Source organism: Vitis riparia, chromosome 8 (assembly GCF_004353265.1).
Source record: "Vitis riparia cultivar Riparia Gloire de Montpellier isolate 1030 chromosome 8, EGFV_Vit.rip_1.0, whole genome shotgun sequence".
Classification (NCBI taxonomy): Eukaryota; Viridiplantae; Streptophyta; class Magnoliopsida; order Vitales; family Vitaceae; genus Vitis; species Vitis riparia.
Window position 1 is genome coordinate 9,707,917 of NC_048438.1, and position 27,342 is coordinate 9,735,258.

Here is a 27,342-nt window from a genome sequence, read left to right on the forward strand (position 1 = left end):
ATCTTTAATTCATGTATAATTGGGAATTATGTAGATATGTGCTACTCACAAAATATGGATGAAAAGATAACAAAAAAAAGAAAAACTTATTGCATGCATTGGAATGGTGTTGACCTCGCCTCGCATTATCCTAAAATGGTTTTACGTGTCTTAGTCTTAAAGTAACACTATTATATAGTCTTACAGTAATAATGTTCTGCATGTATCATCCTCATGGATCGATATATAAGGGTATTTTTTGATAATATAAGGAAAGACATTGTTTTAGTGTATAAAATGAGAATTATTTTATCTAAAATGTACTTTCCATGAACATGCTTTTTTTCGGTTTCATCCATATTTTGTAAATAGTGCTAATTTCTCATTGTTTCTTGGAATTATAAATTTATCGTTCTATTATAATAGAAGTTGACTTGAAATTGATTTCATATTAATATAAATTTGGATTTATAAAATTTTTATAAAATAAAAATATTTCTTTAAAAACACCATATAAAACTATAAGACATGAGCCACAGAGTTAGCCAGTCAATATTCAGGTTTTGCAGCCACTAATTCCAGTTCAGATATTTCGTGAGTCAACCACAAAATCTATCCGTTAAAACTCATGGTTACTGGGCTCTCTTCCAGAATTCAAAGATGGCGAGTCGCCTCTCCCACCATCTTCTCTGCATTCGCTCTCCATACACCAGCCCATCTTCTAATTCCCCAAAGCTCGTCACAAACCCTAATTGTGCGGTTCGGGTCCGAGCCGTTCCCAGAACATCGCCTCGACAAAACCCCAGTACTTCGTTGGAGACTTCTTCCAAAGAACTCAAACACCCAATTTCGAGTAAACGAGGAGATAGATCCGACTCAAATTCATCATCTGTTTCGACATTGTTTGGTTCGTTTTCGGTTCTTATTCGTCGGTTGAGGTACTGTGGTTGGTGTAGTTGAGGTTTTGTTGAGGTTTATTTTGTACATGTTGAGTGTTTAAACTGGTTTGGGGGCTTTGCAGAGATGGGTTTGGGGCTGATGAGCTTGGATTAGAGATTCTGTCCATTGCATTGCCTGCTGCATTGGCTCTTGCTGCCGACCCAATTGCGTCCCTCGTTGATACTGCTTTTGTTGGCCATTTGGGTACTTCAATTTGATTTGTCTTATGGGTTTTTACTGCTTCAAAAAACTGGTTGTTGTGGGTTATTAGCTCACTGATTTTGGGACTGTTAGTTTGGTGGTTTAACCATTTCTATTAGAATCTTAGAGTCTTGCTGGAAAGCAACGTCAAAACTGGTTGTTGTGGGTTATTAGCTTGCTGATTTTGAGACTGTTGGTTTGGTGGTTTAACCATTTCTATTAGAATCTTGGAGCACTCCTGGAATGCAACTTCTGGGGAGAATCTTTTTGTTGAACTAGGATGATAGTTCTACATCAAGGTTGATTGCAACTTCTTGGTGGCATATATCTTTTCTAATGTTGAACAGTTTATCCTCTGCAGTGATTCTGTAAAGTGCTTCCATCTGTTTTTATGTGACGAATGGGGGCAGTTTCGGGATGGAAAGAAGGCTATCAATAGTGCCATTCATTTAAAACACATTACATTTTAATGGCTATTTTCACTTGTTTCAAAGATGACAGTTGAAGTAGGCTCATAATAGTTTAACTGATTAATGCTAATGGCCATCAAACTTGTCCTTCCTCAAAGATATTTCCACACACATTCTAAAATTTATTGTTTATGTATCCTGCCGTTTGGTTTGTGGGCAATGAGTGAGAAATCCTGCTTTGTAGTGGGTGAACAATACAAAAAGATACTTTTTGCACCCATAGGTGACAACGATGATGGCAATGATGAGTCTTTAAGTTTTCTTTAGCTGTTTATTTGCTTGCTTTCAAGTAATATCCCAATAGGTTTAAACAGCTTAGTCCAACATTGCTCATTGTTGTGTAGGATCGGTTGAATTGGCAGCAGTTGGGGTATCTGTTTCAGTGTTTAATCTGGTCTCAAAATTGTTTAATGTTCCTTTGCTCAACATCACAACATCCTTTGTTGCTGAAGAGCAGGCATTAGTTAGTAAGAGTGAGAACGAATCTATTCAAATTGGCCAAGGTACTTTTTGTGAGATTTCTTATTCTAATTACTTTTTGTTGTATTTTCCTTTATTTTACTTTCTGTACTTCTCATTCATTGATCTGATAAAGGTTTTGGTTCTGTGACTATTTTTAAGATCATGTAAATGGTCACAAGAGAAAGATGCTCCTTCCTTCAGTATCAACTTCTTTGGCACTTGCTGTTGGCATTGGCATTGCAGAAGCTGTTGCACTCTCTGTTGGCTCGGGTTTCCTAATGAATATCATGGGTATACCTGTTGTACGTGAAGTTAGCTGATTATAATTTTTTATGCATTACTATATTACTCAAATGTGTTCTAACAGTTGCATCATTGTGCTTTGGAAGTGTTCTCTTGGTTATTTTTTCTACTTCTTTACATGATGGTCATTCTTTCACTGAACCCTAACTTGCTTGGTCACACAAACACGACCTTTTTCTCCACCTTCACCCTCCCCCCACTATGAGAAAGCCTTGTGCCCATATTCTAACTATTTATGATTGTTTAGTGTAATTTCCACTACTATAGTCCCAAATATATTTTCAAATTGCAAGCTATGATGCCTTGCCTCATCTAAACCTTTACCCATGACTTTTTTAGCATTCCCCTAGTCCTTGTAGGTGCCTATGCAGTTTATTTCTATAAGGGGATGCACAGGGTAATTCTGCTCATTTCTTGCACCAAGAAGTTCTTTCTGGGAGTGTGCTATTGTTTTTTTCTATTTATAGGTAAAAAAGAGCATATATATAAAAAGAGGCACACCAAAATACATACGATGTTTACAATAACAGCCTAGACTAAAATAAGGAGAGAAAAACCAAAATAGAAACTCTCTCCTTACTTGGAGCTCAACCACTCTACAAAATCAAATGTAGCCAAAGAATGGTCCTTATCCTCTTTATACATCCTACCTAACCCAACCCAAAAATATGGACATAAAATCAGATTTGATTGATTGGTCCGACTACTCCACATCATTAAATGCCCTCCTATTTCTTTCTTTCCAAAGAGTCCAAAAAAGACACAAGAGGGTGGCCTTCCACACTTTTTTCCGCTTTTTGCTAACAAATGAGCCATGCCAACTCAAAAAATTCCCTTAACTAACAAGTGCATGACCAATACCACTCCAAAAATAGAGAAGATGGACTGCCGCAACATTCTTGCTTTGGGACAATAAGGAAGCAAATGATCTATCGACTCTTCCTCACTGTTGCATAAGTAAATTCTATTCGGCAAAAACCAACCTCTCCTTTTGAATTGATCAACTATTAGAACTATACCCCATGCTACTTCCCAAGCAAAGAAGCTTTCCTTTAGAGGAACCCATGAGCACCACCACTATGCTTGGATTCCTTCCAGCTTGGCTTGTCCTCCTCTCACTACACACGAGCAAAGAGAGCAATTTCCATAAGAAAGTCTCCACTTCCTCATGCTCCTAATTGTTGAACTGTCTTAAGAAGTGGGGACTCCATCTATCCCCCAATCGATAACCTTCTCACACCTCTCTCAAACACCATTCCCCTTCCTCTTCTCCAAAATTCCTTATTATAATTTGTTTCCATAAGGACTCTTTTTGTTGTGATCTTCAATTCCCCTTATCAAGCAAGGCCATGTTTGTGGTGGAAATATCACAAATGCCAAGATACCCATCCTTTTTTCCTAAGCAAATAGTATACCAATTAACCAAATGAGGCCTTTGCTCAAGAGCTCCACCACCCTAAAGGAAGTTCCCTTGAATCTTTTCAAGCCTTAAACTAACCTTTCGCGGGATGGCAAACAAAGGCATGAAATATATTGGAAGGCTTACTGTTGAAATTTGGCATTCAAAGTTAGGGTTTTTTAATTTAGGAAAGTATTTTAGGAATAAAGAAGGAGAGATCATTTAGGATGATTCAGTTTCCTAATTTTAGGAGAGAATCAAGCTAGATTGATTTTTTCTTATTCAGTCAGTTGTGTATATATATGTGTATGGTGTGTACCTAAAGAATCAATAAAGGAATTCAGAAATTCTTCATGGTATCAGAGCCAGTTTTCTGAAACCCTAATCCCTTCTGGCCACCTCGTATTCAGGCCATCATTCATTCCGGCCAAATCTCTCTGGCCATCTCTCAATCCGACCATCTCTCATTCCGGTCATCAGTCCCTGTTCTCAGAGCCAAGGGGGAAAACGCTTTCCGGTCGGTCGAATCGTCGTCAGAAAAACATTCACCGCCGGCGAACTTTTCCGGCGAACTTTTCCGGCGACGGTTTTTTTCACACCACAAGGAGCGTCTGGAAGAGATCTACAACTTTTCCAAAAACACCGGAGCCAAAAAACCATCCACGCGCCTCCCACGCGCGTTTTTCCGGCCGGCGACTGCATCTCACGCGCCGGCGCGTGAGGGCGCGTGAGCCACTTTCCGGCGACGCGCTTCCTACTCCAAGCTCGCCTGACGCCGACCAGCCACCCTACGTACCTGTTTCTGCCATCCAAGCCCTGCACGTGCCTCTTTTGGGGTCTTTTTGCCTCCGCGAGCCCTCCGATCAGCTTTTCCGACGTCCTCCGGCTATTTTTCCTCAACTCCAATCCCTGCACGTGCCTTGGGAAGTGTTCTTCTACCTTTCCGGTCCATGACGAAATACGGAATGGCATCATCACAAGTATCCAGCGTCACGTCACCAGAATTAGGAGGCAGATCTGAAATTCCAAACCTTGGTGGTAGTGATTCCTCTCCTATTCTCATCACAGGACACAAATTAAATGGCCATAACTACTTACAGTGGTCACAATCTGTGTTGCTGTTCATTTGCGGTAAAGGAAAGATGAGTACCTCACTGGAGAAGCAGTCATGCCAGAAACTACAGAACCGGGTTTCAGGAAGTGGAAGATTGAAAATAGCATGATCATGTCATGGCTTATCAATTCCATGAATAATGACATAGGTGAAAATTTCTTGTTGTTTAGGACTGCAAAGGACATATGGGATGCAGCCAAAGAAACTTACTCAAGTTCTGAAAATATTTCAGAACTTTTTCAGGTTGAATCAGCCCTACATGACTTCCGCCAAGGAGAGCAGACAGTTACTCAGTATTACAACACACTCACAAGGTATTGGCAGCACCTTGACTTATTCGAGACTCACTCATGGAAATGTCCTGATGATGCAGCAACATACAGGAAAATTGTGGAACAAAAGAGACTGTTCAAGTTTTTCCTAGGACTAAACAGGGAATTGGATGATGTTAGAGGCCGAATCATGGGCATTAAACCCCTGCCAAGTCTCAGGGAGGCTTTTTCAGAGGTTAGGCGTGAAGAAAGTAGAAAGAAAGTGATGATGGGATCCAAAGAGCAACCTGCCCCAACATTGGATGCCTCTGCCCTTGCGACTCGGTCATTTAATAGTAGTGGTGGAGATCGTCAGAAACGGGATAGGCCTTGGTGTGATTATTGTAAGAAACCAGGCCATTATAAGGAGACTTGCTGGAAGCTTCATGGCAAACCGGCTGATTGGAAACCAAAGCCACGGTCTGACAGAGATGGCAGAGCACACGTGGCTGCCAACTCTGAGAGCACCTCTGTTCCCGAGCCGAGTCCATTCAACAAAGAGCAGATGGAGATGCTACAGAAACTATTAAGCCAAGTTGGCAGTGGCAGTACTACCGGTGTAGCCTTCACTGCTAATCGAGGAGGAATGAAGTCGTGGATAGTGGACACAGGTGCTTCTGATCACATGACAGGAGATGCTACCATTCTTCAAAATTACAAGCCAAGTAATGGTCATTCATCCGTCCATATTGCTGATGGTTCAAAGTCAAAAATTGCCGGGACAGGTTCTATAAAACTTACTAAAGACTTATATCTTGACTCTGTTCTCCATGTTCCAAACTTGGATTGTAATCTTTTGTCCATTAGCAAATTGGCCCGTGATCTCCAATGTGTTACTAAATTTTATCCAAACTTGTGTGTTTTTCAGGACTTGAAATCGGGGAAGATGATTGGCAGTGCTGAACTGTGTTCCGGGCTCTACCTCCTCTCATGTGGCCAATTCTCAAACCAAGTCTCTCAAGCAAGTTGCGTACAGTCTCAGAGTATGTTAGAGTCTTTCAATTCTGTGTCAAATTCTAAGGTCAATAAAGATAGTGAGATTATAATGTTACACTATCGCCTTGGTCATCCTAGCTTTGTTTACCTTGCAAAATTGTTTCCCAAATTATTTATCAATAAAAATCCAGCATCTTATCACTGTGAAATTTGTCAGTTTGCAAAGCATACTCGAACAGTCTATCCTCAAATCCCATACAAACCTTCGACTGTTTTCTCTCTAGTACATAGTGATGTGTGGGGTCCCTCCCGGATAAAAAATATTTCTGGCACTCGATGGTTTGTGACATTCGTTGATGATCATACACGGGTAACATGGGTTTTCCTTATGAAAGAAAAGTCAGAGGTCGGGCACATTTTTCAAACCTTCCATCTTATGGTTCAAAATCAATTCAATTCCAAAATTCAAGTCCTCAAGTCAGATAATGCAAAGGAATACTTTACTAGTAGTCTCAGTACTTATCTTCAAAATCACGGCATTATCCACATAAGTTCTTGCGTTGACACCCCACAACAAAATGGGGTGGCTGAACGCAAGAATAGACATCTCTTGGAGGTTGCCCGGTGCCTTATGTTTTCCTCTAATGTTCCAAACTATTTCTGGGGGGAAGCTATTCTCACAGCTACTTATTTGATTAACCGTATGCCATCCAGGGTGCTTACCTTTCAATCCCCACGTCAACTTTTCTTAAAACAATTTCCTCACACCCGTGCAGCCTCTTCTGATTTACCACTCAAAGTATTTGGTTGCACGGCATTCGTTCATGTGTATCCTCAAAATCGTAGCAAATTTGCTCCTCGAGCGAATAAGTGCATTTTCCTAGGGTATTCTCCAACCCAAAAAGGGTACAAATGCTATTCTCCAACCAACAAAAGATTTTACACCACCATGGACGTCTCTTTCTTTGAACATGTCTTCTTCTATCCCAAATCTCATGTTCAGGGGGAGAGCATGAATGAACATCAAGTTTGGGAGTCTCTTCTTGAGGGTGTACCTTCTTTTCACTCAGAGTCACCAAATCCTCTTCAATTCGTGCCCACTGAGTTGTCCACACCCATACCGTCATCAGTCCAGCCATCTCCTGTGACCATCCAGTCTCCCATGCCTATTCAACCTATAGCCCCACAACTTGCTAATGAGAACTTACAAGTTTACATCAGGAGGAGGAAAAGACAGGAATTAGAGCACGGATCACAGTCAACATGTGGCCAATATATTGACTCCAATTCAAGTCTTCCTGAAGAGAACATAGGTGAGGATAGGGCTGGAGAGGTGTTAATTCCCAGCATTGATGATTCTACTCTGCCGATTGCATTGAGGAAGGGTGTTAGGAGATGTACAGATCACCCAATTGGGAATTATGTTACATATGAAGGGCTATCACCATCTTACAGAGCATTTGCTACTTCTCTTGATGATACTCAGGTTCCCAACACAATACAAGAGGCATTAAAAATTTCAGAATGGAAGAAGGCAGTACAAGATGAGATTGATGCACTTGAGAAGAATGGGACGTGGACTATCACAGATTTGCCGGTTGGGAAGAGGCCCGTGGGGTGCAAGTGGATTTTCACCATAAAATACAAAGCAGATGGATCAGTCGAGAGATTCAAGGCTCGTTTGGTAGCTAGAGGGTTTACGCAATCCTATGGATAGACTATCAGGAGACTTTTGCTCCTGTTGCAAAACTGAACACTATCAGGATTCTTCTCTCATTGGCTGTCAATCAAGATTGGTGCTTGCAACAACTGGACATAAAAAATGCGTTTCTAAATGGTGACCTAGAAGAGGAAGTCTACATGGAAATACCACCTGGTTTCGAAGGAAGTATGGCAAAGAATCAGGTTTGCAAACTCCAAAAATCCTTGTACGGCCTTAAACAATCTCCCCGAGCCTGGTTTGATAGATTCACAAAAGCAGTCCTGAAGCTGGGCTATAAACAAGGTCAGGCTGATCATACTCTATTTGTCAAGAAGTCTCATGCCGGGAAAATGGCCATATTGATAGTCTATGTTGATGATATTATTCTATCTGGGAATGATATGGAGGAATTACAGAATTTGAAGAAGTATTTGTCAGAGGAGTTTGAAGTTAAAGACCTTGGAAATTTGAAATATTTCCTTGGTATGGAAGTGGCTAGATCAAGGAAGGAAATCGTAGTCTCTCAAAGAAAATACATACTCGATCTTCTTAAGGAGACCGGTATGCTTGGATGCAAACCAATTGATACTCCTATGGATAGTCAGAAGAAACTTGGTATCGAGAAAGAAAGTACACCGGTAGATAGGGGAGATATCAGCGGCTTGTCGGGCGCTTGATTTATCTCTCACACACTCGGCCAGATATTGGCTTTGCAGTGAGTGCTGTAAGTCAATTCATGCACAGCCCCACTGAGGAACACATGGAAGCAGTCTACAGGATTCTTAGATATTTAAAAATGACACCAGGGAAAGGTCTATTCTTCAGAAAGACAGAGAACCGTGACACTGAAGTATACTCAGATGCGGATTGGGCAGGAAACATCATTGACAGGCGGTCTACTTCTGGATATTGTTCTTTTGTCTGGGGAAATCTTGTTACCTGGAGGAGTAAGAAGCAATCAGTTGTAGCCAGAAGTAGTGCAGAAGCTGAGTACAGAGCTCTTGCACAGGGAATCTGTGAAGGGATTTGGATAAAAAGGGTTCTTAGTGAACTGGGGCAAACGAGTTCATCTCCAATTCTGATGATGTGTGATAATCAGGCAGCTATAAGCATAGCAAAGAACCCCGTGCATCATGACAGGACCAAGCACATTGAGATTGACAGACACTTCATCACAGAGAAGGTGACTAGTGAGACGGTTAGATTGAACTATGTTCCTACCAAGCACCAAACCGCAGACATCCTCACCAAAGCTTTACCTAGGCCTAACTTTGAAGACTTAACTTGCAAGCTGGGATTATATGATATATATTCTCCAGCTTGAGGGGGAGTGTTGAAATTTGGCATTCAAAGTTAGGGTTTTTTAATTTAGGAAAGTATTTTAGGAATAAAGAAGGAGAGATCATTTAGGATGATTCAGTTTCCTAATTTTAGGAGAGAATCAAGCTAGATTGATTTTTTCTTATTCAGTCAGTTGTGTATATATATGTGTATGGTGTGTACCTAAAGAATCAATAAAGGAATTCAGAAATTCTTCACTTACTAATGTAGTTTTGATCAAAGTTAGTCTCCCTTCTTTAGAAAGATATTACCTTTTCTACACTGATAGTTTTCTTTGAAATTTCTCCTCAGCAACATTCCATACCTTGGGATATTTATGAACAGCTCCCAAAGGAAGACTCAAGTAGGAAGTGGGTAACTTCCTCACCTTACAACACAACACGGAAGCAAGAGCCTTCACATTAATTACTCTCCCAACATGAATAATCTTACTTTTCTCTAAGTTAATTTTTAAATACCCCCTCAAACCACATAAGAACCTAGCTTAAATATTCTAATTGCTCATGATTGGCATCATAGAGAATAAGAGTGTCATCAACAAATAAAAGTGACACACTTTCTTTCCTCTCTACTTCTACCCCCTACCTTGAAACCTGAATTGAAACCCCATTCCTTAGCTTTGCTAAACAATTGATTGAGTGTCTCCATTGCCAAAATGAACAAATAGAGCGAAAGGGGAGCCTCCTGCCTTTACCCTTAGAACTTTGAAAGAAACTAGATGGGGTCCCATTAACTATAATAGAAAAGCTTACTGTGGATATGTACCATTTTACCCACGTAATCTACTTTTGACCAAACGCCATCTTGGCTAATATTGCAATTAAGAAATTCCAATTGACATGATAGTATGCTTTCTCAATGTCCGTCTTGATGATAGTCCTATAGATATTGCTCTTTAACCTCGAATCAATGGCCTCATTAGCAATAAGAACTGCATCAAAATTCAATTTGCCCTCCATAAATGCATGTTGATATGCTGAAACCATCTTCCCACCACCCTTTTGAGCTTCTTAGCCAAGCTTTAGCTACTTACATAGACCCCACACTTTAGCTACTTACTTTATGTCTTTATTGCGTATTCCAAGAGTGGTTAGATTGAGATTATAGAAAATTCAAAGGGATTTTTTGTGGGGTGGGGAAGCTTTGGAGAGGAAGCCTCATCTTGTAAAGTGGGCTACTGTCTGTTCAGACAAAAGGAAGGGTGGTTTACGAGTTAGATGTCTTTCTACTTTCAATACGACCCTTTTGTGTAAGTGGAACTGACGCTTTGCGACTGAAATTAGTAAGAAGTTTGGGGAGGAAGAAGGGGGATGGAGTACCTGGGAAGTGAGGGAGGGGTTTGGTGTGGGGTTTTGGAAGGAAATCAGGAAGGAAGGGTCTTTATTGCAAAAAAAAATTGTATTCTCTATGGGGGAGAACAATGCTCTTTGTGATTCTTTCCCTTCTTTGTATGCCTTAGCTACTTCTAAAGAGGCTTGGATAGTGAAGTTGTGAGACTCAATGGGTGAGAAAGTGGGTTGGAGTCCCTAGGTTCTCTAGGCCCTTCAATGATTGGGAGGTGGAGAGGTTATTTGTGACAATACAAGGACGGGGGCTTAATTTTAATTTGGAAGATAGGGTGCTGTGGAAAGAGACTAAGGATGAGATTTTTTCTGTTAAATCTCTTTATAGTGCTCTAGATTCAAGAAGTGCAGTTCAGTTTCCTAAGAGCATCATTTGGAGCCCTTGTGTTCCTACTAAAGTGGGTTTTTTTGCTTGGGAAGCCTCTTAGGGTAAGGTGTTAACTTTGGATCAACTAAAAAAGAGGGGGTGGACCTTAGCTAATAGATGCTTCCTTTGTTGTGTGGAAGAAGAGTCTATTGATTGCACCAAGGCAAGAGTTTTATGAGAGTTATTGTTTGCTCTTTTTGGAGTGATGTGGGTCCTTCCATATTCGGTTAGAGATACCTTTCTTGGTTGGCATAGTACCTTCATGGGCAAGAAGTGTAGTAAGGTGTAGATGGCAGCCCCCTTATGTCTTTTTTGGGCGGTTTGGAAGGAAAGAAATAGAATTGCTTTTGAAAATGAGGAGCTTTCGATTCATAGGATGAAAAATTCTTTTGTATGTAATTTTTGGTCTTGGACTAAGTCGGTTATAGATGAAGGACCTTTACCTTTAATCAAATTTTTTGATTGGTTAGATTCTAGATGAGGGCTAGTGAATTTTTTGTATCCCCTCTTCTTTTTGTTCTTACCTTTTGGCGACGAAAACCTTTTCCTGTCAAAAAGGCTCCTTTAAACTTCTAGAGTCATCACTCCCCAAAACATCAAAGCTCATACCACTGATGCTCGGTCTCCAATTTCTTGATTTAGATAGGAAAGATTGGAAATCCCTACACACCCATCCTTTATTTCAGCCTCCTTAGACAACCAAACATCATTAATTCTAACTTTGGTAAAAAAGTTCCTTCTACAATTCACATTGGCCTTCTTTTGGGCAAATTTGGTGTTTTTGTCCCCATCTCTTAACCATGTTGCTCTAAGATTTTGTCTCCACATTGTTTCTTCCATAGAAGCCCACTTTCTAAACTCCTCCAAAGCCACCCTTCTAGTCTCTACTTCTTCAACCAATAGGGCTGATTCCTTGGAATCCCAAAAACCATATGAGATAAAGCCTTTGATTTTCTGATTGCAACATTCCCAAAGATATCTCTATTCCACACTTCAATACCTTTCCCAGAAAATGGTCCTCCCACTCTGTTGACACTAAGAAACAGTTTAGTCTCGAGCAAGACAGAGAGCTCTAGCCTCCACTCCATGTAATCAATCCCCTAGTATGATAGATATTTTTAAAAATAGTTTGGTTAAAGATGTTAAACCAGCTGTCTACTTAAGACAACTCTTTGTCTTTCTTCAGTTTTGGGCCTAGCTATGTAGATGGAGAAGGCTTTAAAACAAGAGATAGAGTGATGCATGGAGATATGGATGCAGTCTTTCCAGGCTTATCTATTTATTTTCTTTACTCCTTCCTTATTTGACTTGAACTTCACAGTTGGTTTACTGGAAATTAATCCAGTTAAATATTCAGATTTTGAATTAATCATGTTAAACACTCAAATTTTCTTAATGATCATTTAATACAACTTCCATTCTATGTTTTGGTTATTAATTATTCAAAGTTTGTTATTGTGCTTGAATGTATTTGTTCAACTAACAAGCACATAGTATTCTCAATAGTACTGAGATTTTTGTTGCTTTCCTGGCAAAATAGTGTCTCAATAGGCCTTGACTGATTGAAATCTTCAACACTAAGCATGAAGATCATGTTTATAACATTATTTTCTGGGTTTGATATCTACCTAAAGGTAATTAGAATTATTGGCTCTGCTTTCTTGTGCTCCATAAGTGCAAATATGCCTTATAAATTCTGTCTATTTATTTGGATGTACTATGGCTGATTACAAAATTTTATTCTGTGTTGTCATCTAACAATGATAAACATGTCTAAAAGTGTTATGTTTGCTATGTTACAGGATTCACCAATGCGCATACCAGCTGAGCAGTTTCTTACCCTAAGGGCCTTTGGTGCTCCACCAATTGTAATTGCACTTGCTGCACAAGGAACTTTTCGTGGATTTAAGGATACAAAGACACCTCTATATGCTGTTGGTAAGTATTGAAGTATGAATTTTTGTTTGATTGTGATTTATAACTGTTGAGCTGTAAATAGAATAGGAGAATTATTTTCCTATTATGTTAGTTTCCTATTTCTATAAATAGATAGTTTTATTAGTTTCCTTTTTCTGTAAATAGATAGTTTTATGATTTAGGAATAAGTTAGTTTCCTATTATGTCTCTTGTTTCCTATTTCTTCTCTTGTAATCTCCTATATAAACTATGTGTATAGTCAATCTAATAGACATAACTTATTATTTTTTATCCCATATTTCGTGTCAATAACCGTAAGTCATCAATAGGAATTTATGTATATCCTGCACATGCGATCATCTACTGGATTTATGTAAATTGTGAATCTTTGCAAATAATCTATTCAAGTTGACTTGTAGCTCATATGCTTGGTGCCGATGAAATTAAATCCTAGATGTAATCTGTTAGATGCTAACTTGCTAATGTTTGAATGAATTGTTATGGATCCCAAATCTTAAGTTGTCATCTGCATATTGATAAGGATAATTGCTTTTTTGTTACACGAAATAGAACTTGGAGTCTCCCTGCCCCCACCCTAAACCCCTGCCATCTTTATCCTCTATATGTCCATGCTTGGACTTAAAAAGTTGTCAGCTGTGGTAAACAGAGTTGTTGGATCAGGGAAAGTGCTTGAATGCATTGGAGATTTACTTCTCCACAAATGAATCTGCCCATACTAGATGTACTAAGAGACAGGATGTCATGATTGATTAAACAAAAATAGTTGATCCAGACATGAAGTGGTTATTGAGGAAGATTGTGATAAGTTGACCACATCCTTTAGATAATGACTTCTGAAAAAATACTTTGCTAGGTGCATATTCATGACGCGTGAGAGCATGTAACTCTTGAATAATCTGTTTGCAATCTCTTGTGGGACAAGGATTGGGAAAACTGAAAAAGGTTATGGATTTAGGATTTGGAAAACTGAACCCTACCATTAAGTTTGAAGGCAATATTTTGAATGTTACTAGTTGGTGGAATTTGTAAAAGTAAGGTGATGGAATTTCTGAAGAGCAACTTTTAGTAATTACTGTTAATCACCCAAGTAGAACAGTGCTTAAACCTAGAATAATGTTGTCTGCAACCTCTATATTGGTGGGCCAACATGTGCAAAATGTGATGGTTTTGGGGTTTTTTATATGGAATCCAATTGTGGGGTGTGAGGGCAAGGTTTTGACGTAGCTAATGGCTGGAATTTGAAAAATAAGGTGCTGGCATTTCTGTAGGGTTTTGGGTGATGCCCTAGAGTTGAAACTTTAGGGTTATGAATATTGGGCTTTTAGGTTGTAGAAAGAAAGAAACAATGGGTAGTTGAAGGCTGGAATTGTGATTATAGGAACAGTAGGAATTAAAAAAGGGAGAATGCAACCATTGTCTTCAATAATTAAACCCATGATGAGAAACAATGGGTAGTTGAGGGCTGGAATTGTGATTGTAGGAACAGTAGGAATTTTAAAAAAGGAGCATGCAACCATTGCCTTCAATTATTAAACCCAGGGTCCAAAATTCAATATCCATTTTTAGTGTAGCAAATGTAAAACCTAATGAAAGTAAACATTTCAAAGTAAGAACTTTTCAACAAGTTAAGCTTAACTAAAATCTAGATAGGACTCAACTAGACCTTAGCAAGAAACAAATCCATATTGAAATGACTCCTAACAAGTAACAAGGCACTAAACAATCTCAATATGTAAATCTATTAAAATACCCCATCTGACTAAAATTCAATTACACAGCTAAAATGTAACAAACTAATGACTAAGCTTCTTGGATGTTTCTTCATTGACAAAAAATGTCTTTTGATTGGGATGTGGTCTGGAGCCTTAATTTTGGGTTTTTGAAAAGGGTATGTCTGCTTTAATGGAGCAATTAGTGTGTCATTGTTCCCTTTCATTTATGTAGTGAATGCTACTGCTGATTCAACTAATTGATTCCCTCTTCATTATGCCAAACTTGCTAGCTACGCTCATGATAAATTTTCTACTGTATCAGGTGCTGGCAACTTACTGAATGCAATATTGGATCCAATTTTGATATTTCTTCTTGGTCTTGGCATTGGTGGTGCTGCAATTTCTACTGTAATTTCTGAGTATGTCAAGAATGTGGTAAAACTAAAATTTTGATGTGCTCAGTGCATGGACTTCCTGCGAATGATATACTGTTATTGCTTTTATTCTTATTTTATCATATTTCTTCTGTTCATTATCATTTCAGATATTTGATTGCTTTTGTCCTCCTATGGGAGTTGAATGACAAAGTGTTTCTCATCTCTCCAAACATTGATGGAATGAGGATTGCCCGGTATCTAAAATCTGGTACATCTCTTTGCAAGTTCTGTGATATTTGACTTAAGCTTCATGATCTAATCATACAAGGGCTTCTTCTGATACAATGATGACTGAATTGATTATCCATGTGAAGTTCATATAATGACTTTTTTTTTTTGCCATGATAAAACACACCTGTGCTTTAATCCAAACAAGCTTTGACTTTCTAATTTCTGTGGAATTTGATGCTAAAAACAAATAACGTATTTAAATAATCAGCATTAAATTTTAAAACTAGCTCTTAAGGTGTTTGTTGAAATTATATTTCAGTTGGATACACTCTTTTTTCCTATACAATCACATTTCATTACAGAAATTTTATACCTAATTTATCACTGGATGCAAGATAAAGATTATCATAGGTAAGCAATTAACATATTATCATGCAAGTTGGAGAAAGTCATGGTAGATGTATACCTTGAAATGAGAGAACTAGTCATTTTTTGCTAATGGAATCCAATCTGGTCCTGACATTGCATCTTTGTGCATGTTAGTGGATAATGAGGCCCATTGGTTTTTATTATTTGGGCACTTGAAAAATTTATCCATATATTCTCAAATTAAATTCAATTGGAGAGGTATCTAGAGCCATGACATTTGGATTCAACAAGAAATGTTTTTGAAAAACTATGGCCATGTTTGGGAATCGTTTTTGAGAGCAGTCTTTGTTTTTGAGAATAGTTTTTTGTTTTATATATATATTTGTTTTTGAGAACAAAAAAAAACATAGAAATATGTTTGGTTGTCAATTATTCCCAAAACAAGTTTTTGAGAATTGTTTTGGAAACAAAGTTTTTCTGAGATAATTCTTAATTATTTAAAGTTGTTTTCACTTGTTTTTTGGGATTGTTTTAAACAATAATTTTACAAATATAGAGAATGATTGAAAATAAGCACTACACAAAATTTATTTTTAAGAAATATTTGGAAATACAGAAATCTAGTTGAGAACATCCCAATTTTTCAAATAAACTTTTGTTCTAAAATGACCTATTTCTTATTGGTGTAGTAGCGCTTCTACATTTAAGGAGACAAAACCTTTCAATATGACCATCCAACTCCAGAGTTACATTCTTTTGAATCTTTTCCTAAAATATTCATATTATTTCGCAGGCGGCCTACTAATTGGCAGGACCTTAGCAGTGCTTGCAACTATGACACTTGCAACATCTATGGCAGCAAGAGAGGGCACTATACCAATGGCAGGTCATCAGATTTGCCTACAAGTTTGGTTAGCAATATCCTTGCTTACTGATGCTTTAGCCCTTTCTGGCCAGGTATATCATGATTTGCATTTTTTCAGGCATTTGCTTATCACCAAGTTTAATAGAATATCAAACAAAAGGAACTTTATTGATATATTTTAAAAGTATCACAGAGCACTTGTGAGGCTCTTCATAGTTGCTTTTTGGCAACAAGGAGACAAATTCATAGATATTGGATCTGGAATGCCATCTCTGTGTTGGACATGAGTCCACCATGAAGATGCTGGGTTTAACATTTTCAGGGCTCCCAATTAGGATATTTTCTGATTTGAAGCCAATGTACAATGACTGACCTTTCTGCCTGATGTCTTTTCTATGTTTCTCCATCTAAAAGAATCTAATGGCTTTTATTATTATAATCAATTAAAAATTTTAATTCCTGACCAAGGGATGTCTTTTAGATGGTGCCTCTATTACTGGTTATGGTCCTTGCATACATGTGGCATGTACTTTTTGCAGTGCATCCTGGGCTTTTCCATTGTTGAGGTGCATTTTAGATTCTTCTTTTAGTTCCAGAATTGGCTATTATTATAATTGAGACTCGTTCACCTCATTTACATTTTTATTTGTCTTTGTTTACTGGCTGCCATGTTAGACATGTATCTAAAAGAACTGGCTGAGTCTAATGGCTGAAGCTTCTTTCCTTTTTCTTAACATAATACCAATGTTTATTTTACAGGCTCTTCTTGCCAGTGGCTACTCCCAAGGGAATTATGAGGAAGCACAGCAAGTAATTTACAAAGTCCTCGAGGTTAAATTCTTGGTTCCTACCTTCTCTGCATTTAGTTAATTTAATCTGGTTTTTATTTTCTTTAATGAGATGACAATTAATTCTGGTCCAATAGCCATTCAATTTTTATTTTTATTTGAATTTCAAGCAGATGGGTTTAGCTACAGGAATTGCTTTGGCTGTTATCCTTTTCCTTGGCTTTGGGGCATTTGCTAGCTTATTCACAACAGATTTGGAAGTTCTGGGGATTGCCTGGTCTGGTATATTGGTAAGGAACAATTTTTCTGAACAATGTATTCCCTAATTGAAAACCATGCTAGCTCCTCAGTGGAGACTAGATACCAATGGCATGTTGGTGCTCACATGTTGAATGCAAGCTTGTGAACCTGCATTCTAAGGTATCCAGAACAGGCAATCAGCCTATTACACTATTCAGCTATCATCCTTTTTCTTTCCCATAATGCAATCTTATTTGTTTGTGCTATGTAACCTAACAAAACACAAACTTTCAAGAACACATCCTACTCAATATAATTACCCATTTAGATTTGAATGCCAAATATTTACAAATAAGGTTCGTCAGGGGGATCCTCTATCTCCTTACCTTTTTGTTATGGGAATGGAGGTTCTGGACGTCCTTATACGGAGAGCGGTGGAGGGGGGATATCTTTCAGGATGCATCATTCGGGGCGGTAGTAGGACCTCCTTGAATATTTCCCATCTATTCTTTGCTGATGACACGATTGTGTTTTGTGAGGCAAACAAAGAGCAAGTTTCTCACCTAAGCTGGATACTTTTTTGGTTTGAAGCGGCTTCGGGTCTTCGAATCAACCTAGCCAAAAGCGAAATTATTCCAGTTGGAGAGGTGGAGGATATTCTTGAGTTGGCAGCTGAGTTAGGGTGCAGGGTGGGGTCTTTGCCCTCTCAGTATTTGGGCCTTCCCCTAGGGGTTCCAGCTAGGGCCTCTTCTATGTGGGATGGAGTGGAGGAGAGGGTCAGGAGGAGACTTGCGTTGTGGAAAAGACAGTACATCTCCAAAGGGGGGAGGATCACTCTCATAAAAAGTACTTTGGCTAGCATGCCAATTTACCAAATGTCTATTTTCCGAATGCCGAAGTCTGTTGCTAAGAGAGTGGAGAAAACCCAAAGAGATTTCCTATGGGGGGGAGGAAACTTGGAGGGAAAAGTCCACTTGGTTAAATGGGATGCGGTCTGTACAGAAAAACACAAGGGAGGGCTAGGAATAAGGAGAATAGCCACCTTGAATAGAGCCCTGCTGGGCAAGTGGATTTGGCGGTTTGCTTGTGAAAAGGATTATCTTTGGAAACAAGTAATCATTTCGAAATATGGGCAAGAGGTTTATGGTTGGAGGTCAAAGAGGGCTATTGGGGCGGTTGGAGTAGGGGTCTGGAAGGAGATTATGAAAGAAGCGGATTGGTGCTGGGAAAACTTGGCTTTTATAGTTGGAAAGGGTTCCAAAATCAAATTTTGGAAAGATAGTTGGTGCACTGACACTCCGTTGTCCCAATGTTTCAATCATCTTTTTGTCCTTGCTGTGAATAGAGATGCTACGATTGAGGAGATGTGGGATCAGGATTCGGGTCAAGGAGATTGGAATCTTGTCTTTGTGAGAGACTTCAATGATTGGGAGTTGGATATGGTTGGGGAGCTGCTTCATACTTTGAGGGGTCATAGGCCCTCCAGGGAGGATGATTCAGTTATGTGGAAACAGGGAAGAAAGGGTTTGTTCAGAGTCAAAGAAGCGTACAGGCTGCTAGACAAGCCTAATGCCACAATATTTCCCGCAAGGAGAATATGGGTGGATAGGGTGCCAACCAAAGTATGTTTTTTTGCTTGGGAGGCTACGTGGGGGAAGGTGCTTACTCTGGATAGACTACAGTTAAGAGGGGTGCAACTCCCAAACTGTTGTTTTTTGTGTGGTTGTGCAGAAGAGAATGTAAATCATATTCTTTTACACTGTATAGTGACTAGAGCCCTATGGGACATTATTTTTGGGTTGATAGATGTTAAGTGGGTCCTCCCAGAAACTGTAAAGGAGACTCTTATCTCTTGGAGGGGCTCATTCGTAGGGAAGAAAAGGAAACAGATTTGGAAATCCATTCCGTTATGTATTTTTTGGACGGTTTGGAAGGAGAGGAATAGGTTAGCCTTTAGGGGGGGTGAGTTGAATATTCAGAAACTAAAGAATTCTTTTGTCTGTAATTTGTGGAATTGGGCCAAAGTGTATTTAGGTGAGGAGTATGTCTCCCTTATAGGTTTTTTGGAGTGGATAGCTTCCACTTAAGGGGAGGTAGTTCTCTTTGGTCCTTTTCTCTTTTTGAGGCGTTTGCCGTTTTGTATACTCCCTGTATGCTTTGTGGCGATTAGCCTTTTTTAATGCATATCTTATTTACTTATCAAAAAAAAAAAAAAAAATATTTACAAATAAGGGAACTCAACAGTTAAGTAAGAACTTCTTCTAAGACAACTGACAAAACTAACAAAACTAATCTATTGGTGTTTGCACCCACTTCTGAACATGCAAAGGCAATGTCATCCTCTTGCAGTCTAATGCCAAGTTGTGAAAAAGTCTTATGCTTTTGGTGGGTTCTGATTAGTTGATAATCACTGTAGGCTGTGATAGTAGGCTGTCTTAGGATGGCACTAAGGGTGCAAATCTCGGGCTTGTCCCACCCAAAGAAATCTGATTACACCCAACTTTGGAAGTCTGTCAAGCTGGACGGGCCTGCTTTTTTGGCCCAGTTTACATTCCAGGATAGGCATCGCATGATATGGTTTTTGCTCAGTTTGATTTTGCTCTTTCATTTACAAAACTAATCAAATTTGAAGAATATTTTACTTCCAAAGCACAATGTATATTCCATAGAACTGGTGAATTTAATGGAATGTTCGGGAATGACTAGACACTCATAATTGAACCATCATGTGTATCATTGGAAACTGATGATGCATAGTCAATTACCTTCTCTGCAAATTGCACTTTGAGAGTTGTTGACAGGAATATGATTTGTTGATGTCTGAAGATCATGAGAATGATCATTGGCATATGGAGAGCTGTTTGATTGGCCCTAAGTTCCTAGGTTCAAATCAAGTAGCTGTGGAGTAAATAAATGCTTTGAAATCTTCTCCAGGGCCTACTAGAAGCTATTCCTTTTTGTGAGTGGAATAAAGGAAGAGAGAAGAAAAGTGATTTCTCACTTAATTAGACTAGAAAAGTTTTGCAGGGTATAAATGCATGATCCTTACAGCTAGTAAAGAAAGAAAAAAAGTCAAATATACAGCTAATCAATCCCCAGAATTACTCCATGATCTAGTCCTAATCAATTTTTACAATAACTTCATGATCTACTCCCTAACCAACATACTTAAAACATTGACTAAACCAAACCAGATTCTATGAATTTGGACATATTCCTTGTTGCTATTGCTAACACTCTCCCACAAGTTGCTGCATAGCTTGCTAACTGTAAATTCAAAAGCGATTGTTGAGGTTTCTTTTGTGAAGATATCTGTGAGCTAGTGCTTGGCTGTTACAAAAGATGTGGATATTTGTCCACTCTCAATTTTTTCTTTGATGAAATGTCTATTTGCTTCATCATGTTTGCCACGATCATGTTGTACTGGTTATGTGTAATATTGATTGCAACTTTATTTTCACATAGATCTTCATTGATTCTTTAGGCTCCAACTTCGTTGATTTTTAGATTCCTTGAGCCATAGTCCTAATTTCAGTTTCAGCACTGGATCTTGCTGTAACTGCCCGGTTTTTTCTTCTCCATGTAACAATATTGCCTCCTATAAAAGAGCAATATCCCCTCATTTATGTTTCTATCTACAAGAGAGTCAGTCCAATCTGCATCTGTAATGTATAGGCTTCTATTTGGAGGTGTCCATTTTTTGAGAACAAGAGTCCCTTCTAATAGTAGCCTTTAAATAAGATTATTTGAACTGTTTCCATGTGGCATTCTAATGGTGAGTGCATAAACTGGCTTCAAGAGAGTCAGTCCAATCTGCATCTGTAATGTATAGGCTTCTATTTGGAGGTGTCCATTTTTTGAGAACAAGAGTCCCTTCTAATAGTAGCCTTTAAATAAGATTATTTGAACTGTTTCCATGTGGCATTCTAATGGTGAGTGCATAAACTGGCTTACCACATTTGGTGCATGGGCTATGTCATTTACGAAATTTATGTTATAAAATTTTGCAGTTTGTTGCTGGATCTCAACCAATGAATGCTATTGCATTTGTTATTGATGGACTCTACTATGGGGTTTCAGACTTTGGATATGCTGCCTACTCCATGGTACCATTCTGTGTATATGATTATAAATTTTTCATTCTTCCACATCTTCTTTCTTAACTTGCTGTTTGTGATGAGCAGGTATTAGTTGCACTAATATCTTCAGTGTTCCTGTTGCTGGCTGCTCCTGTATGTGGTTTGGCTGGAGTCTGGACTGGGTTGTTTCTCTTCATGACCTTGCGTGTTGTAGCTGGCATTTGGAGGTAGACTAATTTCTGCTCATGTAGAAGTAATATCAACTGCTTACCTTAATAATTGAATTGATGAGATAAGAGGGGGTCTACTGTTTTGGAATATGTAGCATAAAATATTTGTCATTTGCCACTATTTTTGTGGAACATAGCTGTTAATTTCCACTAATTAGATTGCGTATGACACAACATTTTTCTTTTGCTCATTACACACACACACACACACACATATATATATATACACATACATGAAAATTGATTACTTTTAAACCATAGGTCATCCAAAACCTGGCCTGGTCTGCTCTCTCTCTCTCTCTCTCTCAAACACACACACATATTCACACATTTTTGCCCCCTCTTTTTTTTTTCTGTAGCTATCTCTTGCCTGAGGCCTAGATTATTCAAATCTAAAGCCTGTAGCTTGTTCTTGAATTGCTATTGCTACCTGTACTTTGTACTTTTCTTAGATTGATTTATACATTTTAGGTTGAGCACTAGAAGTGGGCCATGGAAAATGATCTGGTCCAAGTCTGAGATGGAACAGGAAAGTGACTAAGATACTCAAGTTCGGCCTAAAATTTTCCATCTTCTGCTCATGATGGTGACTGCCATTGGGGTCATGGGACATGACACATTAAAGTGCTCCAGATTTTATTAACCATTGGATCAACCACTTTAAGCAGTACTTCGACTTAGATATTGTGCTGTGGTTTTAGCATCCCTATTCTTTTATTGAGGCTGGCTAAATTTTATTGGTGAGGATGGCTCTCAATAGGCTGTTGACTAGTTACCAGAGATGAGATGCTGGCACTTCGGGAACAAATGGGAGGTAACATATGGCAAGGGTTTCAAATGCAAGTTGCTTGTCTCCAAATCCACCATGTTCTAATTCAGATTAAAAATATCTTGTATATTCTCCTTTTTCCTCTGACCAGTAGCTCAGCATACTAGCAATCAGAGGTTGATATTCTCTACATGTTGCCTTGCAACAATATATTATGAAGAGAAGGTATCTCATATATATATATATATATATATATATATATTTTTTTTTTTTTTTTTCTCTCAATAGTTCTATAGTCTGAGAAGTCATTTTTATAGATTTTTTAGTGTGATTTCTAGTACTTGTAATGCTCTTCTGATTTGAATTTTTACAGCATATTCTTAAAGGAATAACAATTATTGGTATATTCCAGCATGTTGCAACTTGTATTTGCTGATTTTTATCTGGGAGTTCTATCTTGTTAATGAGTTTGAACTGGTTCACTATTTCTCCTAGTGTGGCATGTTAAACCCAAATATCCTGTCAGATCGTAAGCAACTGACCTTTCACTAAGAGAACTTAACATGCAGGAATGATAGGTATTGAACAAACTCTATGCTTATGTTGCAAACAACTAACAAGAAATTATGTAGCAGAGAATCTTGTGCCTTTCCTTGGATGGAGTCTTTGGAAAACTAACTAAATCAATAAAATGAGCTGTAGAACCTTAAACTGCTACCAGACTAATTTACTCATTAGCTGGTGAGATTGACATTCCAAATTGTCTTCAAATCATTCTAGAATAACTACATCACGCAGCTTCATATGGAAATTACTGATTTCATTGGGTCTGCACATTAATCAGCAAGGCTGAAATATCAAGACAACAGGCTTGAAAGGATATAAAAAGAGTAATGTAAGTTCCTCTCTCCTTTTACTTTTCTAAATAAATTGGTCAATTTTTCTATTATAATACATATCATTATGTATGAATGCTCTTGATCTGATAAAAGATTACAGAGCATATGGCCTTCCACAGTATTGCATGAATTACTGAAGCATCCGGGTACTGTTGTTGTCTATTCTTAAGGATTCAAGCCCTTACCCTTACAACAAACATTTTCAAACTCTTAGGCATTTATCCTAATGATCAATACCAAGTTGCTCATGCAGTGGCAGGGCATTTCTTCTAAGTGTTTTTGAATTGAGCCATATCTTGATGTTTAAATAACATTGAGCTGGCCAGAAATTCAGCGAACATATGCTAGAAGAGAAGGGATACATAGAAAAGAGGTAAAACCATACCTGCTTCCTCACTGAATTCAAGTTAACGATTACATAGCATCAAGGGATTTTGGCAGACTGAAAAAACTTTCCTTAAGAAAGCAACTACTGTACACTCAATGTCAATGCGTCTGGATATCTGTCAATCTCACATCTGAATAAACCTATGTTAAGTAATCGTCTCTGCTTTATGATTGAAAGGGATACAAGGCAAATGCCTTCTACCTGTTAATTCTGAATGCCTCTATATGAGAACAGAGAACAAAAGCCTCTATAGGAGAACTGCAAAACCAATGCCAAAGCATGTTGACAAAAAAAAATTCCTCAAAAGCATGAAGTGAGGGTGGTCTCAGGAAACCAAAGACCAATAAAATGAGGAACATCACAATAAGCCCCTTTAACATGACTAAAATCCTAAATCAGGGAACCATGATTCTAGCAACTTTGGATCATTGAAGTCAAGATAGCTTTCGGGTTCCAAGGAATCCAGTTTGTAATCCACACTGGCATCTGTCTCCCCAATGTGGTGCAATTCTCTGAGCGGTTGGGCATCTGGGTTTTGAGACTGGGGGGAGCAATCTGATGGTCTCCCAAACTGCATGTGACCTTCTAAAGGCAACAGGAGTTGATCACCATCATAGTTCCCTTCTTGTGTCAATGATTTATCAGTATTGATTGCCTCAGAACCTTTAATGTTAACTGTTTCTTTGAATGCTCGGAAGTGACTATGCTTATCGTAGAAGCCATGATGACCACTGTAATCCATGATTCCCTCAAGTTGTTCTTTCTTTTCTTCCTTCATTCCTGGTGTCTCAACTTCAGAACCAGTCCAAGACATGGTAGTAAATGAAAAATCACCAAAATTATACTTCCCAGTTTGCTCCAATGCAGGGTTATCAGTACCTATTAGATTTAAAGGCTCAATGTCAGATGGTCCTCCCAATAACAAATCCCAGAAGCCTTTGTTGAAGCCATGATGGTCACTGTTCTCTGGACTCTCCTCAAGTTCTTCATTATTTGCTTGCCATATTATTGGGGTCTTGAATTCAACATCATTAGAAGGGGAAGTAACAATTGGTAATTGACCAAAATCATAGGTTTCTTGTGTCAACAAATTCTGGAAGTACTCAAGCTCATTACCGGAGCCATAGCAACCACCAGTATCTGTGGCATTTTCGCAATTTTCCTCATCCATAGGTGTCTCAACTTCTACCTCGTCGGAAGGTGTACTATTATTGTCTTTTGGACAAACAACAGGGCACTCAGGTTCTACACTTGATTCCTCAGCAAAGCTAGTCCCAAACTTATTTGGTCTTTCTATAGATTTGGGGGGCGATGTGCTGGTTGTAGTTGATGTGGAGTCTTGAGAGAACTCAACTGATTGTTGACTGTCCTCAGGAAAGTTGAGACGGGCGGAAGAACCATACATGGCCCTTGCAGCTTCATCATAGGCACGAGCTGCTTCCTCTGCAGTGGAGAAGGAACCCAGCCACAGCCTTCTTCTCCCCTTACCAAGTTCCCTTAAAGTGTTGGGTTCTCGAATTTCAGCCACCCACTTGCCCCACGTCCTCTGCCTAACACCTCTGTAGCTGCAACCGGAGTTCAGAGGCCCGCCTTTTCCCGGCATACATCCCTTCTTGGAGCCCAAGGATTGGACCTTTCTCTTCCTGTTTACTCCTTGGTTGGCAGAATCAAGTTCTTGGTTATAGTGCTTCCACTTGGCAAGAGTGTCTGCTATAGAATCGCACCCGTTGCGTCTTTTAGCATTTTTTCCTTCCCTGAAACCACCCCATGGTAGGATTAAACTCTAGACTTCTTCCCACAAGAGCCCATAATATAAAGCAGACTATTTTAATAAAGAACTTCGAAAACTGCTTAAAAACCACTACTGGAATAAACAAACAGCGAAGCCTCTGATGCACCAAAAGAAAATGAGAAAAAAAACAAAGGTTCAATCCTCTTCAATTGTTCAAAATATCAGGCGCACCAAACCTACACCAGAAATGCTCATAATTTGCACCAAGAATACTACAACACAAAAATTTACATCACCCCCATAAAATTTCAACATAAGACAATGAAACCAACAAAAAGAACAACAAAGAAGCAGTGAAATCAAGAAAGAGCAGGCAAGGGGAAAAGGAAAGGAAATTAAAGGGTCACATCAGTGGAAAGAAGGAAATAGAAAGTCACCCTTTAGAATCTTCGGACGACATGACATGCCCGTATACCACTCTACAGATGATAATGATAGTACTAGTGCTACTTAGTCAGACGTTTTCTGAGACCCCAAAGCAAAAAATATGTAAAAGGTCGTCTGCAAAACTTAACGAGTATGAGTAAGCAACAACGCGGACCCTAGCTGGCTCACCGGCTGTGTCTTAGGGACAAAGAAAGGGCTACGCCTTTTTTACCACGTGGCACATCTCTCAGCATGAGGTGGCCTCTTCCTGGCCGCTATTTTCTGCCAGGCGGTGAGCACATGTTCGGGAAAATCTGTAGCCGCCTGTGTTTTCTTGGTTGATGAAGCTTAACCACTTTGGTTGGATTTTCTTCGTAAATATATATATTTCTTATCTCATATAATTTTGTGACTTCGTGTTCCTGCCCCTTTGTCATACTGGGGCTCCTTTGGTCGGACAAGAATGGCTTTTCGGATTTTGTTTGGAGGTTTATAGGGTGGAAGTTTCATCGTTGTGCTCAAAGGGAACGCTGTGCCCAAGAGGGTTTGGTCCGTTCAGGGTGGGGGCAAGGCCACTCAATCATGCCTCTAGCAAAATTTAAAAATCGCATATAAAATTTTAGAATATTTGAGAAAATTTTACTTTTGTGATATTTAATTTTTTTTCCTTTTTTCTCTCAAGCCCTCCAATTAAAAAATAATAATAAAGAATATTCAAATAAATAAAATGATAAAATATTTCTAGTTCTTTTTTTATTGGCATTAAGTTTTTTTTAAAATAAAAATAAAATAAAATTGGCTTATACAGAATGAGTCTATACACATCATGCCATTTACTGCACATGTCCTGCACATCCTATGATTTGTCCAACAAGTTTGGAACGATTGATCATCTTGTGTGTTGGTGTGTATCATGGTGTTGCCTGAGACTGAATCCATGTTGGATAAGGTTGAGGGGTTGCTGGATGCACTGCAGGGTGCATGCTCAAACGCAAACAGGCCACGATGGTATCTTTCATGCCATGCAGAGTGTTGACCTAGAAGTCAACTTTGTGTGCTGAGATCTGTTTTAGTACTGCCTTCGCCTTTTTGACTTGATGGGTGAGGAGGTTTACGTGTACTTGTTCTTTGCCCCATAGAGCAGTGAAGAAAAACCTAGCCCTTATTTTATTACTAGTGTGCCAACACAGTGTCTCTTGTATTTATTTATTTATTTTTCCCTTTTTCAAACAAACGAAGACACATTCATATTATGTGATTTGTGTTAAATCTAATGTGAAACTAATATTTGGCTAATATCGATTTTAACAATGACAACAACATTTGAAGTTAATAATTATATTTCAAATATGATCATATAAGAAAAATTTTCAAAGAGACAATCAAGAATATATCAAAATAAAAAGAAAATCAAGAAGGAGACAACATCAAA

The 27,342-nt window shown here is 38.6% G+C and overlaps 2 protein-coding genes across 2 annotated transcripts; one reads left to right on the forward strand and one right to left on the reverse strand.

The window, feature by feature from the left end:
* Positions 1-565: 565 nt before the first annotated feature.
* LOC117920737 (protein DETOXIFICATION 44, chloroplastic) lies at positions 566-22,698 on the forward strand. The gene is made up of 13 exons (XM_034838337.1): positions 566-917; positions 1,001-1,122; positions 1,934-2,092; positions 2,211-2,353; positions 12,670-12,805; positions 14,840-14,936; positions 15,062-15,162; positions 16,288-16,451; positions 17,119-17,190; positions 17,321-17,437; positions 21,398-21,493; positions 21,572-21,693; positions 22,168-22,698. Exons 1-13 carry the CDS (start codon positions 640-642, stop codon positions 22,235-22,237), a joined length of 1,677 nt encoding a protein of 558 aa, XP_034694228.1. The 5' UTR covers positions 566-639; the 3' UTR covers positions 22,238-22,698.
* A 1,098-nt stretch (positions 22,699-23,796) lies between these two features.
* Positions 23,797-26,012, reverse strand: LOC117920738. The gene is made up of 2 exons (XM_034838338.1): positions 25,922-26,012; positions 23,797-25,506 (listed from the first exon to the last, which is right to left on the reverse strand). Exons 1-2 carry the CDS (start codon positions 25,942-25,944, stop codon positions 24,135-24,137), a joined length of 1,395 nt encoding a protein of 464 aa, XP_034694229.1. The 5' UTR covers positions 25,945-26,012; the 3' UTR covers positions 23,797-24,134.
* Between the last annotated feature and the right edge of the window lie 1,330 nt (positions 26,013-27,342).

What these genes read in the sequence shown, in the direction of transcription:
- LOC117920737 (XM_034838337.1), top strand. Translation starts at nt 640, where the DNA reads ATGGCGAGTCGCCTCTCCCACCATCTTCTCTGCATTCGCTCTCCATAC. An exon ending in ATTTCTACTGTAATTTCTGA is followed by an intron (nt 14,937 to 15,061) that starts GTATGTCAAGAA and finishes TTATCATTTCAG; the next exon opens with ATATTTGATTGCTTTTGTCC. An exon ending in TTGCCTGGTCTGGTATATTG is followed by an intron (nt 17,438 to 21,397) that starts GTAAGGAACAAT and finishes AAAATTTTGCAG; the next exon opens with TTTGTTGCTGGATCTCAACC.
- LOC117920738 (XM_034838338.1), bottom strand. Translation starts at nt 25,944, where the DNA reads ATGTCGTCCGAAGATTCTAAAGG. An exon ending in TCGTCCGAAGATTCTAAAGG is followed by an intron (nt 25,507 to 25,921) that starts GTGACTTTCTAT and finishes GGGTGGTTTCAG; the next exon opens with GGAAGGAAAAAATGCTAAAA.